General features: G+C 37.8%; 1 protein-coding gene across 2 annotated transcripts in view; it reads right to left on the bottom strand.

Moving 5' to 3' along the window:
• The window catches only part of PRSS12 (serine protease 12), a 71,515-nt gene that overhangs the window by 9,493 nt on the left and 48,326 nt on the right, over window positions 1-13,696 (bottom strand). For both annotated transcript variants that reach the window (XM_089302881.1, XM_051820054.3), the window contains exons 10-11: window positions 9,708-9,786; window positions 8,916-9,038 (exon numbers count right to left, since the gene is read on the bottom strand). In XM_089302881.1, the coding sequence (XP_089159007.1) occupies window positions 8,916-9,038; window positions 9,708-9,786 (202 nt within the window). The remainder of the gene's footprint in view (window positions 1-8,915; window positions 9,039-9,707; window positions 9,787-13,696) is intronic.

Genomic DNA, 13,696 nt, shown 5'->3' with positions numbered 1-13,696 from the left:
ATGAATAGAGTTGAAGCTGCTGGATCTGCAATACTGACATTTTGATATCATCCATACACTATCATTCTCATTGGAGAATTATATAAAATTGTGACTATCCTATGAAGGTAAAAGAAACATAACAAATGCTCACTCCATAAAATAATAGGTTGCGAAAATAATATGCCTGGCCGGCGCTGTGGCTCACTTGGCCAATCCTCCGCCTGCGGCGCCAAGCATCCTGGGTTCTAGTCCCGGTTGGGGCACCAGATTCTGTCCCGGTTGCTCCTCTTCCAGTCCAGCTCTCTGCTGTGGCCCGGGAGTGCAGTGGAGGATGGCCCAAGTGCTTGGGCCCTGCATCCCATAGCAGACCAGGAGAAGCACCTGGCTCCTGGCTTCAGATCAGCGCAGCGCAACAGCTGTAGTGGCCATTTGGGGGGATGAACCACCGGAAAAAAGGAAGACCTTTCTCTCTGTCTCTCGCTCTCACACTGTCTAACTCTGCCTGTAAAAAAAAAAAAAAAAAAAAAAAAAAAAAAAAAAAAAAAAAAAAAAAGAAAGAAAAGAAAGAAAGAAAAAGAAAAAAAAATTTATGACTTATTGTCAGAAATGGCTACTCCAAAGCGTAATTCTATATCATCACTGTAGGAATTAGGTAATAAAGAAGACCTGAGTGAACAGGAAACGTTTATTTATACGGAAATTATTGGTTAACAAAGAGTAGAAATATAAAAAGAAAAAAGGAGTAGGAGACTACTTTCAAAATATGGAATCCCGGTCCTGTGTCACTAGGCCTTAAATTGGGCTAAAATATCTCACATCCCCTCCAAGAACTAAAAGGACAGTAACTTCTGAAAGCCAGTTCTATTTTGCAAACTTCAGTATTTCTGGTGATTAAAGGAGGGCTGTTTTAAACCAAAATTCCTGAACATAGGAAAACAAAAATTGAGCTTTTTCTAATCATGAGTAACTGTATCTGTGCCTTTTAATAAACTTACTGCCATAAAGATGTGAGTTGTAGGCTCCTTAAGTACCCCAAATAGGGAGTCTGTATGATCTGGCAAAGGTTATAGACCAAGTCAGATGAACCATAACACACTTGCAAAGTAGTTTTCCTCCTACTCAACACTGAAAGAATCTTGCATTAAAGCCAAAGATATCAAAATGCTGTATTTCATAATTTGCTCCTTTTCTCTTTAATCAACTATTTTTTATCTTATACTAGGAAAAAAATTCCAAATGACATGTGGAAACAATTATCTATTAACCTAGGTTAAAAATACCACCATCCTCTTAAAAGTGCAGCATTCTTAAAAACATCCCCCATCTGGCAATTGAGCCCCAACTTTCATCATGCAACATTCATTTAGGAGTATCTACTATGTACCAAGTGATATAGCAGACACTTGGCATATAAACACAAATGAGAAATGAGTTATTAGACTTTAAGTAGTAATCTAGAAGGAACAGGCCAAGGGAGGAAAAATAGCATGTAAACAAACACATTCAACATGTACCAAAAAAAATGTCTTTCCAGAAAAATAGACCAGTTTTAAAACTCAAGGGCAATTTTTGTAGCTATCTTCCTACTTTAATACTTTAAACCTTGAACATTTAAGACTGTAACAGATTATAACAATCAAAAATTTAGCTGCTACTCAAAAGATAAGGAGTCTTCCACAACAACAAAACAAACAACCCACTTAAGAGATGGGCCAAGGACTTCAATATAGACATTTTTCAAAAGAGGAAATCCAAATGGCCAACAGGCGCATGAAAAAATGTTCAGGATCACTAGCAATCAGGGAAATGCAAATCAAAACCACAATGAGGTTTCACCTCACCCCGGTGAGAATGGCTCACATATAGAAATCTACCAACAATAGATGCTGGCAAGGATGTGGGGAAAAAGGGACATTAACCCACTGTTGGTGGGAATGCAAGATGGTAAAGCCACTATGGAAGTCAGTCTGGAGATTCCTCAGAAACTTGAATATAACCCTACCATACAACCCAGCCATCCCATGCATTGGAATTTACCCAAAGGAAATTTAACTGGCAAACAAAAAAGCTGTCTGTACCTTAATGTTTATTGCAGCTCAATTCACAATAGCTAAGACCTGGAATCAACCTAAATGCCCATCAGCAGTAGACTGGATAAAGAAATTATGGGATATGTACTCTATAGAATACTATACAGCATTAAAAACAATGAAATCCGGTCATTTGCAACAAAGTGGAGGAATCTGGAAAACATCATGCTGAGTGAAATAAGCCAGTCCCAAAGGGACAAATATCATATGTTCTCCCTGATCAGTGACAACTAACTGAGCACCAAAAAGGAAACCTGTTGAAGTGAAATGGACACTATGAGAAATGGTGACTTGATCAGCCCTTGCCCTGACTATTGATGAACAACTTAATACTTTATCCCTCTTAGTATTTTTTTGTTCTGTTTAAAACTATTGCTTGAACTCTGTAATTAACACACAATTATTCTTAATTGTTGAAACTTAACTGAAAAGTGATCCCTGTTAAATATAAGAGTGGGAATAAGAGAGGGAAGAGATGTACAATTTGGGACATACTCAATTGGACTTGCCCCAAACGGTAGAGTTAGAGTTAGAAATGTGCCAGGGGATTCCAATTCAATCCTATCAAGGTGGCATGTACCAGTGCCATCTCACTAGTCCAAGTGATCAATTTCTGTTCACAATTCATCATAATGATAGGACTAAGAGTCAAAAGGATGACATAAACAAGACTAGTGTCTGCAAATAACTAACTGATAGAATAAAAAAGGGAGAGAACGATCCAACATGGGAAGCGGGATGCACAGCAGACTCATAGAATGACAGATGTCCTAAACAGCACTCTGGCCTCAGAATCTTCCCTTAAGGCATGCGGATCTGGCTGAAAAGCCCATGAGAGTATTTCAGGCATGGAAAGCCAAGACACGCTGGCAAAAAAAAAAAAAAAAAAAAAAAAAAAAAGCAACAACAAAACCTAAATGAAAGATCTCTGCGAGTGAGATCCCAGATCCCAGTAGAAAGAACAGGTCATCAAAGAAGGAGGTACCTTTCGCTGAAGGGAGGAGAGAACTTCCACTTACTTCCACTTTGACTATGACCTTGTCTAAATATGATCAGATTCGGCAAATTCAAAAGGCCTCCATAGCCTTGGCAACTCATGACAAGAGCCTAGGGTGATTACTGACACCATAAACAAGAGTGTCAATTTGTTAAGTCAACAACAGGAATCACTGTGCACTTACTCCTCATGTAGGATCTCTGTCCTTAATGTGCTGTACATTGTGATTTAATGCTATAACTAGTACTCAAATAGTATTTTTCACTTTGTGTTTCTGTGTGGGTGCAAACTGTTTAAAGCTTTATTAATATATGCCAAATTGATCTTCTGTATATAAAGAGAATTGAAAATGAATCTTGATGTGAATGGAAGGGGAGATGGAGCAGGAGAGGGGAGGGTTGCAGGTGGGAGGGAAGTTATGGGGGGGAAAAGCCATTGTAATCCATAAGCTGTACTTTGGGAATTTATATTCATTAAATAAAAGTTTTTAAAAAAGCAAAAAAAAAAAGTAGTCTTGAATAACAGGAGGATAATTTAAATATATTGAATTATTTTGCTTAAACTTCGGCCCCAAAATAGGCTTCTTCAGGTTCTCTGTAGTTTTCTACATTATTCATTTCTAGCAATAACTGAAAAAAAAAATAATTTCCTTACTTTTGCTAAAAGATTCTTCAGTGCCCTCCTTTGAACCCCAACATAATAATAGCCAATGTTGAGTCTTATAGTTTATAAAATACTTTCACATACTTTGCATGTCATTGTTTCTCACTGTGGATCATTAGTACCTTCAGTTTACGGATGAGTAAGCTGAGGCTCCAAGTGAAGTGGTTAAATAATTTTTGCAAAGTTAAACTATAACCCTACTGTCCAGATCTAAGTCTCCTTCTGTTTTATCATACCAACTTCTAATGATTTCTACCATAGTGCCTCTACCTCTTTCCCTCCTTTACTTTTCCACGTTCTCTTATTATTAATAGGGAAGTCTTGTTAGTGGTCTTCCTCCAGTGTAAATGTATAAAATTAGGGTCCTTCCTCACAGTCTTTCTACTTACCATAGTGGGTCTTAATCACATGATAACACAAAGCAATTTGAGTCACTAGAGACTAAAGACTGCAAGTACATATACAAAAGTTTTTCAGATAGTTTTAAGCTCGTTCATAGTCCTATAGATTAATTTTTTTGCCTGACCACAAAAGAGCCATCCCATACATCTCTAAATTATAATCTCCTAAAAATCTTCTTTGATCATATATTAAGGCACAAAAACCTTCAATGCCTAGTGAAGGAAACAAATTAATAACCTTGGCATTGTGGACCCATGTTGTTTCTCACCTCTAAGTTGACTACACAAATCTCAAATCTGACATTCTAGGTAAGAACTGCTATTCTTCAAGTATGGTTTATGCTTTCTAACCACTATACTCTAAAGGGTAGATAGATACTGGGGCCGGCACTGTGGCACAGCAGGTAAAGCTGCTGGCTGCAGTGCCAGCATCCCATATGCGTGCCAGTTCGAGTACCAGCTGCTCTACTTCTGATCCAGCACTCCGGTATGGCCTGGCAAAGCAGTAGAAGATGGCCTCTGCACTGGCACGGGAGACCTGGAGGAAGCTCCTGGCTCCTGGTTTTGGATCCTGGTTTGGCCTTTGTGGCCATCTGGGGACTGAACCAGCAAATGAAAGACTTCTCTCTCTCTCTCTCCCCCTCTACCTCTCCCCTTCTCCTTCCTACTCTCTCTCTCTTTCTGTTTCTGCTTCTTCCTCTGCCTCTCTGTAACTCTGCCTTTCAAATAAATAAATAAATAAATCTTAAAATAAAATAAAGAGTAGAAAGTATCTACCACCAGGCTCTACCTCTACAGGGATCACTTCTTTCTGCTTAAAATCCATAACAGAACTCTTTTCCTCCAACATACACCCCATTCCATCTTTGAACTGTCCTAGTGTTTAACAAGAAATTATTTTTAAAAAAGCAAGAAGTATAACAAATTACCTTAGCTCCTTTTAATATCTATAGAATTCAAAGCAACATGCAATAAATATAATTTTTTTTTGACAGGCAGAGTTAGACAGTGAGAGAGAGAGAGAGACAGAGAGAAAGGTCTTCCTTTTTTCCGGTGGTTCAGCCCCCAAATGGCCACTACGGTCAGCGTGCTGCGCCGATCCGAAGCCAGGAGCCAGGTGCTTCCTCCTGGTCTCCCATGTGGGTGCAGGGCCCAAAAACCTAGGCCTTCCTCCACTGCACTCCCAGGCCACAGCAGAGAGCTGGACAGGAAGAAGAGCAACCAGGACAGGATCCGGCGCCCCAACCGAACTAGAACCCGGGGTACCGGCGCTACAGGCGGAGGATTAGCCAAGTGAGCCACGGCGCCGGCCTAACAAGTATAATTTAGTATCAATTCCATTATATTCTTCTTCATCAACATTCTTCAAACATCAAGGCCATACACTGTTCTTCCACTAAGCCAGTGGGTCTTAACTTCTGGGACATATAAGAATCTCTGGAGAGGGTTTATAAAAATTAAGACTCCTAACTCTCAGCTGCAGAGATTCAGCAAATGTGGAATGCTGCTTCAAGAACCTGAATTTCTGACCATCTAAGTGACTCTATTATTACGGTGAAAATCCCGCACTTTAAAAATGGTGCCCCATGGGGCTGGTGCTGTGGCATAGCAGGTAAAGCCACTGCCTGCAGTGCCGGCATCTGATATGTGCACTGGTTTGAGACCCAGCTGCTTCACTTCAATCCAGCTCTCTACCATGGTCTGAGAAAGCAGTAGAAGATGGCCCAAGTGCTTGGGCTCCTGCCACCTATATGTGAGACTTGGATGGAGTTCCAGGCTCCCGCCTATGGGCCTGGTCCCACCCTAACTGTTGTGGCCATTTGGGAAGAAAAGCAGCGGATGGAAGATTCCACCCCACACCGTGTGTGTGTGTGTGTGTGTGTGTGTGTGTATCTGTGTGTCTCCCTCTCTGAAAATGCTTTAAATAAATATGTATATAAATAAATAAAAATATTTTTTAAAATGGCACCCTACACTTGTTTTGGTCATATGAGCAATATCAATGTCTCCCTCCTAGGGGCTCCTAAAGCTCTACTGTAAACTCTATGAGAGCAAGGCTCTTGTCTTGTTCTCCACTTTATCTCTACTGCATGGCATATGCTCGGGAATATTAGGGGCTGGATAATTATTAAGATAATAGTTGAATATAATAGCATAACACAGGAATGTGTTAAACTCACTGTAATAAAGGCAAACTGTCAAATTCAGTTATATCCCATAAATTGCAAATGTTATATAAAATGTAGATTTTAATCCTCTGCAGCACTTTACACATGGAAGATTACTACACACTTATATATTTAAATAGAAGAGTAGAAGAAAAAAGATTGGAGAAACAAGAATGTAAGAGAATTTGGCATATGACATACTTAACATAAATCAATGGATAAGGAATGGAATATATTCAAGTTAAAATGTTGGGGAAATTATTCATAAAGAAAAGCATAGCATAAGATCCCTTCCTCACACTCATAGTATACTCAAAAATCAACATTAGAAGCCCCAGAAAAGAAAAATATAAATGTTTAGGAAAAAGATAAGAGTATATCTGAAAGATTTTTAAAGTAAGACGTTTCTGGCTTTTATAAAACTAAAGGAAAAGATGACACATTTAAATATATATTAAAAACATTTCCTTAAAACAAAGACTATAAACAAGTGAAAGAACATGGCCCAGACAAGGAAAAGATATCTGTAACACATAACAACAAAGACTGTGCACAGAACATGTCCAAAAAATTTAAAAACACCTACAAAAGCATAAATAATCCAACAGAAAAATAGGCAAAGGATATGAATACAGAATTCATGAGACATTAATCAAAGAAGCATAATTAAAAAGAAACCCAAAACTTTTAAGACAAGAATTAAAAACCTTAATAGTATCAAATTTAGGTAGAGATGTAAGGAAACAAGAACTTACACATTGATATGATCTAAACTGATAAATTACTTTAGAGGGCAATTTGGAAAGGCCTAGTAAAAACTGAAGGGAGTCCCAGCAAAATGCTCTGAAATGTACATACTCCATGATACTTGTGCAAGGATATATACCACAATATTTTTTAATAGTAAAAGAATATAGATCACCTTTATTCATCAGTAGAGGAATAAACTGGTGTAGTTTTATAGTAGGAGTTAGAATTCATATGGCAGTTAAAGAGTGAACAGTCTTCAAAAATGGATTGAAAATACACAATGAAGCAAGTCTAATACCATGTGATATCACATAAGGAAAGATATAAATCAGATTTTGCTAGGAAGAATGTTTCAACAATATAGTATAAATTTTAAAACATTATTATGACACTTTTAAGCATAAAAAATAAAATGGTACAATGAGATTATTTGTACTCATCATTTTACTTCCATAATGACCAGTATTTAGTCAGAGACTGTTATACATTTTAAAACACATACCCAAATTAATGCTAAGTCAATGGTTATTAACCACAGTGCACATACTGGACAAGGAGAAAAGAGAGTCAGGTTCTATTGCAGGCTCTGCTACCATGCTTTCTGTGGCTCCTGTACTGATTTTCTCTGCATGGGTTCCCTCTGAACAGAGAAAACTTCACAATGGACTGATAAAGTATTTGGGACAAGAGGGGATGATCAGGACTGCTTTGATTTGAATCAAATATGAATATGATTTGGCTCCCAAACTCATGTAGATGTTTAAACTCCAAAATTTATAATAAGCTAACGATACTGAAAGGATAGAAACTTAAATTATTGTTAAGGAAGGTAGTTCTTGGGGCCAGTGCTGTGGCACAGTGAGTTAAAGCCCTGGACTCCAGCCCCGACATCCCTTATGGGTGCCCCTTTGAGTTGCAGCTGCTCCACTTCTGATCCAGTTCCCTGCTAGTGTGCCTGGGAAAGCAGTGGAAGATGGCCCAAGTCCTTGGTCCCCTGCACCCATGTGGGAGACCCAGAGGAGGCTCCTGGCTCCTGGCTCCGGATCGGCTCAGCTCCTGCTGTTGCAGCCATTTGGGGAGTGAACCAGTGGATTGAAGACCTCTCTCTCTCTCTCTCTCTGTCTCTCTCTGTCTCTACCTCTCTCTGTAACTGTCTACTGTCTTTCAAATAAATAAAATAAATCCCTAAAAAAAATAAGGTAGTTCTCAAGACAGAGTTGTTTATAAAAGCCTAGACCACTCTGCTTCCTGATTACGGTGTGACCCTTCCTCCTCGCACATGCAGAAAATCCACCACTGCCACCCCATCTTAGACATGAACTGCTGAAACTGAACTGTTATAAGCCTTTTCTCTTCATAAAGTTAGATTTCTCAGGTATTCTACTGCAGTTACAGTCAGTTAATACAATGATAAAAATAGATGCAACCTGACTTTGCTGAAAGTACAAATAGAGAAATCTTAAAGACACAAAAGACAAAGACAAAAACTTTAAAAACACATACACACATCACTTCAACTACACTCCCTATTTCTTAGAATTCCTAAATAAATCATGTTACATTTCTTCTACCTCTGCAGCAATATGTGTGCACCTACAATATTTTCCTGAAGGAATAACTGATATAGTTGCTTCCCTTCTAAAAATCCATCCTCCCCTCCAGAGTCTACTTAACCACTAGGGTAGCAAATCACTTCCTATGAGCTCTCTTTGCTTCGACGTCATCTCCCTTATATTCACAGTGCTGTAGGCAGACACGAAAGGTTTAGAGCCTGGTTCTGACACCCCAGTGCTGTGGAGCAGGAAAAGACTATAAGAACTGGAAGAGAAACCAAACTGAGTTGTGTGGCAAGGTGGACACATACCTCTTGAAACAGTGAGCTGCTGTGAGGACCCAGCAGCTACTTAAGAGTGTAGCCCCACAAAGGAGCCGGCCATCTCCATGTGATGACTTCAGTCTGAGGGAAACTTGCCAAGGCCAGCCACCCCTAAGAAAAAAGTGAGCCGCACATTCATACGAGGCAAAAAAAAAAAAAAAAAAAAAAAAAAAAAAAAAAAAAAAAGCACTAGTCAAAGCAATAACTAATGATTTGTATGATTTGCAGTAAGGGGAAAAGAAGGCTTTAAGAATGATGGCCCTACAGCTCAGAAGACCACCTATCAGCTTACAGGCATTTGTATGCATCTCACTTATTTTCAACAAACAGGTTGGTAATTTTCCCTCATATTTCATAACTTGAAGTGTAATTTTTCTCCTCTTCCCTGCCTAAGCGGTCTGAAGTACTTAACAAAGTGCTGCCTTTCCATTAATAAATTCAAAAGCAAAAAAAAAGTCCTTAAAATGAGTCCAATTGGAAACAAATATATTTTCAATTAAATGAATCTTTGTAGTTATACATTTTAAGGTTTCCTGTTAAAATTTGTTGCTTCTGCCACATAACTTCAGCAATACATATGTCACACACATCAGGGAACCAGTGGTTTATATAAAGTAAATGTAGGTCCAAGAACAATGAAATTCTCAGTGAAATCAGTAATTTAGACAATAAAAAGAGCAAAACATATTCTTTACATACTGGAAATTCCTCAGTTTGTAACACCATATATATATATAAGTAATTGTGTAATATGGAAACCTCCTTTGAAGACCACCTTACCTTAAAGAATTTTTCCCACCAATGATCCTCTTCTGCCGGCGATGCAGTAATCTTAAACCACAAACAGATGAAAGGGACTCTGAAGCAGAAATAGGTCATTAATTAAACCATCAAATTGCTGTAGAGGGGTAAAAACCTAAGTGATATACTCCCCTCATGCTTCTTACTCTAATTTTAAGTGCCAACTGTCTGCAAATAATAAATAATTATTCTCATAATAAAAATTAAAAGTTTTCCCCTTTCACCAAATGACAGTGATTTGCAAGCAGTAGAGAAACCTTATGAGGTTTTCTGTCACTCCTCTCTGAGAGGTTTCATGTATGGCTGAATAGTTTCACCCTATTCAGTACACCTGGTAGACATCTGTATCACCTGATATTGCCTGGAGAGGCTATTTGGAATTTAGGATTATTAAATAAAAAAAGAGAACTACATTGGCAGTAATGTTCAAAATTATTATTAAAAATGTAATACAGAGGAGCAAAGCATATTCCTAGGATTAAATCCTAATGTGAATTTACATGTACTCTTACAGTGTTGTAACATACAAGAAAGGGTTTGCCAAGCCAATTCATGTGGCAAACTGTATTTGAGGGTAAATAAACCAAGTTCCCAAGACAAGAGTCTTCTGCCAAGAACTATAAAAGAGACAGGTTAAATTAAAAATGTATGAGAAAGTGGTGCGCAAAAGAGGAGTGACTATAAAGAAGGCATAACATTTTTCAAACAATTTTACAGAGTAGGAGAATCTATTTGAGGCAACTTTGTTCCTTTGGCTAAACAGAGGTATATAAAGCTTAGATATGCTCTGTATTTCATCCTTTAGGGAAAGATAGGAATAGTGCAAAGAATATGAAAACCTAGTCAGCACTAATATTTTCCCATAATAACTAGGTAGAAGGGAGATCAATAGAGAATCAGTAGTAGTTTCTTGATGGAGAAAAATGTTCAACAATGTGTACCAAGAAGATTCATTTGCCAAATGATCTCAGAGGGATTCCATCAAGCTTTAACCTTCATATCTTAGGATACAACTCCTTTTAGATGACACTGCAAATTATAAGATATTAGAAGAACACAAGTTTCCAATAATGCTTCAAGTCAAGTTGATATATATATGATGCCAAGAAAAGGAATGATGTAATACTGAGCAAGCAAAACTTAAAGTTGATATCATTATAGAGCAAAGCACTAGAATGTAAGAAAGTAAAATCTACTTAAAGCCATGCATTGTTAAAAGAACAAAAAGCAAAATGAAGTTCATTTATAAAAGGATCCCATCAGATGACCAATCACCACTGGCTTGAGTACAAATGACCTTACAGAAGTCACCAGATCCTCAGAAGCAACATAAAGGCAACTATTTAATAAGTCAAATTCTGTAAGGTGGCTAGTCTGAAGTGAAAATTTTTTAGGTGATAAATGGCAGCATTTCTGTAACCATGGAAAAATATCAAAATAATGAATACTTCAACTCTGTAAAGGCATAAAACCAAATGTATAGAAAATGAAAAACACAAATCCTTGCTATCTCATATTTTAGAGTAGGTTTATAGAAAAGTGTATGAAACTATTTCACAGCTATTGAGTCTTTATGATGTTCAACTGCTTAAGAATCTGACATAATTCAAGGAATCAGTTATGTTCAAGTTGTAATAAGAATTTAATAAATTAAGTTGTGATCAATATACATATTTAGAGAAAACAGGCTTATCAAGTCCCTCCCATACACACACAAATACACATACACATATGATGAATAGAACATAAAGCAAAACATAAAGAGTTATAAGTGTTCCTTCCACATTTAAAAGTCTGTCAAGCCATGAAGAATCATATTAACAACATCTACTTCACTTATTACATTGCTTTAGCAATCATTAAAAGGTGTTTAAAAAGCGTAATGTTCAAATACAGATGCACCTGATTTTAAGAAAATCCAATATATTAAAACTATGAAATTTCAATGCAGACAGAGCTGATTATTCTTTCTATAAATAATGACAAATTTATCCAACATAGCTAATTCTGAATCCCACTTGTTCATTTAAATAATTTGTTTCATAATTTAATGTTTGGGGCTGGCATTGTGGCATAGCAAGTAAGGCCTCTGCCTGCAGTGCCAGCATCCCATATAGGCACTGTTCATGTCCTGGCTGCTCCATTTCTGATCTAGCTCTCTATTATGGCCTGAGAAAGCAGTAGAACATGGCCCAAATGCTGGGACCCCTGTACCTGCATGGAAGGCCTGAAGGAAGCTCCTGGTTCCTGGCTTCCGATTGCCCCCATTCCAGCCATTGTGGCCATTTGGGGAGTGAAACAGAGGATGGAAGACCTCTCTCTCTCTGCCTCTGCCTCTCTGTGACTCCACCTTTCAATTACATAAATAAATAAGTCTTAAAAAAATTTAATGTACCCAGAGCCTTCAAAAGCTATTTTAAGAACAAAACATCTATTTATTGTACTGTACTAGAAGGTTATTTATCATTTTCCTTATATGTTTAAATTCCAAAGAATAAAATCTATAAAAGATGGCTTTTCTTTTTGAAATTCATTTTAAAATTATCCTTGTTGTTTAAAACATTAGTAAGCTTGAAGAAAGGGGTCATTTATATACTGTTGTTGAGAATGTAAATTAGTGCAACCACTGTGGAAAACAGCATGGCAACTTCTTCAAAAACTAGAATTAGATTGCTTATGATCCAGCAATCTTACTATTGGGTATATACCCAAGAAACATGAACACATTGTATCAAACAAATACCTGCCCCACCATGTTTATAGCAGCACTATTCACAATAGCCAAAATTTGGCATCAACCAAAATGGCTATCATCAGATGAATGGATAAAGAAAATGTGGTATATATACACAATGGAATATTATTCAGCTATAAAAAGGAATGAAATTCTATCATCAATTTTGATGTACCTGGAGGACATCATGTTGAATAAAATAATCTGGACATAGAAACACAATTACTGTGTGTTCTCCCTTATATGTGGGAATTAAAATTTATTTTTTTTTTATTTTTTATTTTTTGACAAGCAGAGTGGACAGTGAGAGAGAGAGACAGAGAGAAAGGTCTTCCTTTTGCCGTTGGTTCACCCTCCAATGGCCGCCGCGGCCAGCACACCACGCTGATCCGATGGCAGGAGCCAGGTACTTATCCTGGTCTCCCATGGGGTGCAGGGCCCAAGGACTGCACTCCCTGGCCACAGCAGAGAGCTGGCCTGGAAGAGGGGCAACCGGGACAGACTCCGGCTTCCCAACCGGGACTAGAACCCGGTGTACCGGCGCTGCAAGGTGGAGGATTAGCCTAGTGAGCCGCGGCGCCGGCCTGTGGGAATTAAAATTTAAACAGAAAAAATAAAAAAATGAAAAAAACAAAAGATGAAAGAAATACCTGTGTGTATCAGTATTGCTGAAAATAATAGTTTTGTAAAACTTTTATACCTTTGTCCAACTAATGATTAAGAATGTTATACTACTATAATTTTAATGATCTGTGAATATTTTAATATTTATTGTATATAAACTGTGAAAAAGTTTATAGAAATTGAATTAAAATATTTTCCTTTTGATGAAAAAAGAATATTAGTAAGAGTAAAGAAGTATCTTTTTTAATCCATCTCTATATGTTCATTTCTTTCTGAAACACAAAGGACTTCAACAAATGTGATAGTTTTATTATCGAGAAACAAGAAATGATGAAGAATTGCCTGAGAAAGTAAAAAGGAAAGCAGTAGGGTAGGCGTTTGGTGCAGCAGTTAAGATGCCACTTGGGACACCCATATCCCATGTCAGGGTGACTGCATTCCTGTCCCATTTCTGCTGCCATTACTGGCTTCCTGGTAGTGCATACCCTGGGAGGCAGCAGGTGACTGCTCAAGTATCTGTGTTGCTGCCACCTCTGGATAGACTGAATTGAGTTCCTGGTTCCTGGTTTTGGCCTGGCCCAGCACCATTCTGCTGTGGGGTGTTTGGAGA

This window comes from Oryctolagus cuniculus, chromosome 8 (genome assembly GCF_051225735.1).
Source record: "Oryctolagus cuniculus isolate XC-2025 breed Fujian yellow rabbit chromosome 8, ASM5122573v1, whole genome shotgun sequence".
NCBI classification, from domain to species: Eukaryota; Metazoa; Chordata; class Mammalia; order Lagomorpha; family Leporidae; genus Oryctolagus; species Oryctolagus cuniculus.
Note: the sequence above shows the minus strand (reverse complement) of the source record. Positions and strands in the feature narration are given on the sequence as shown.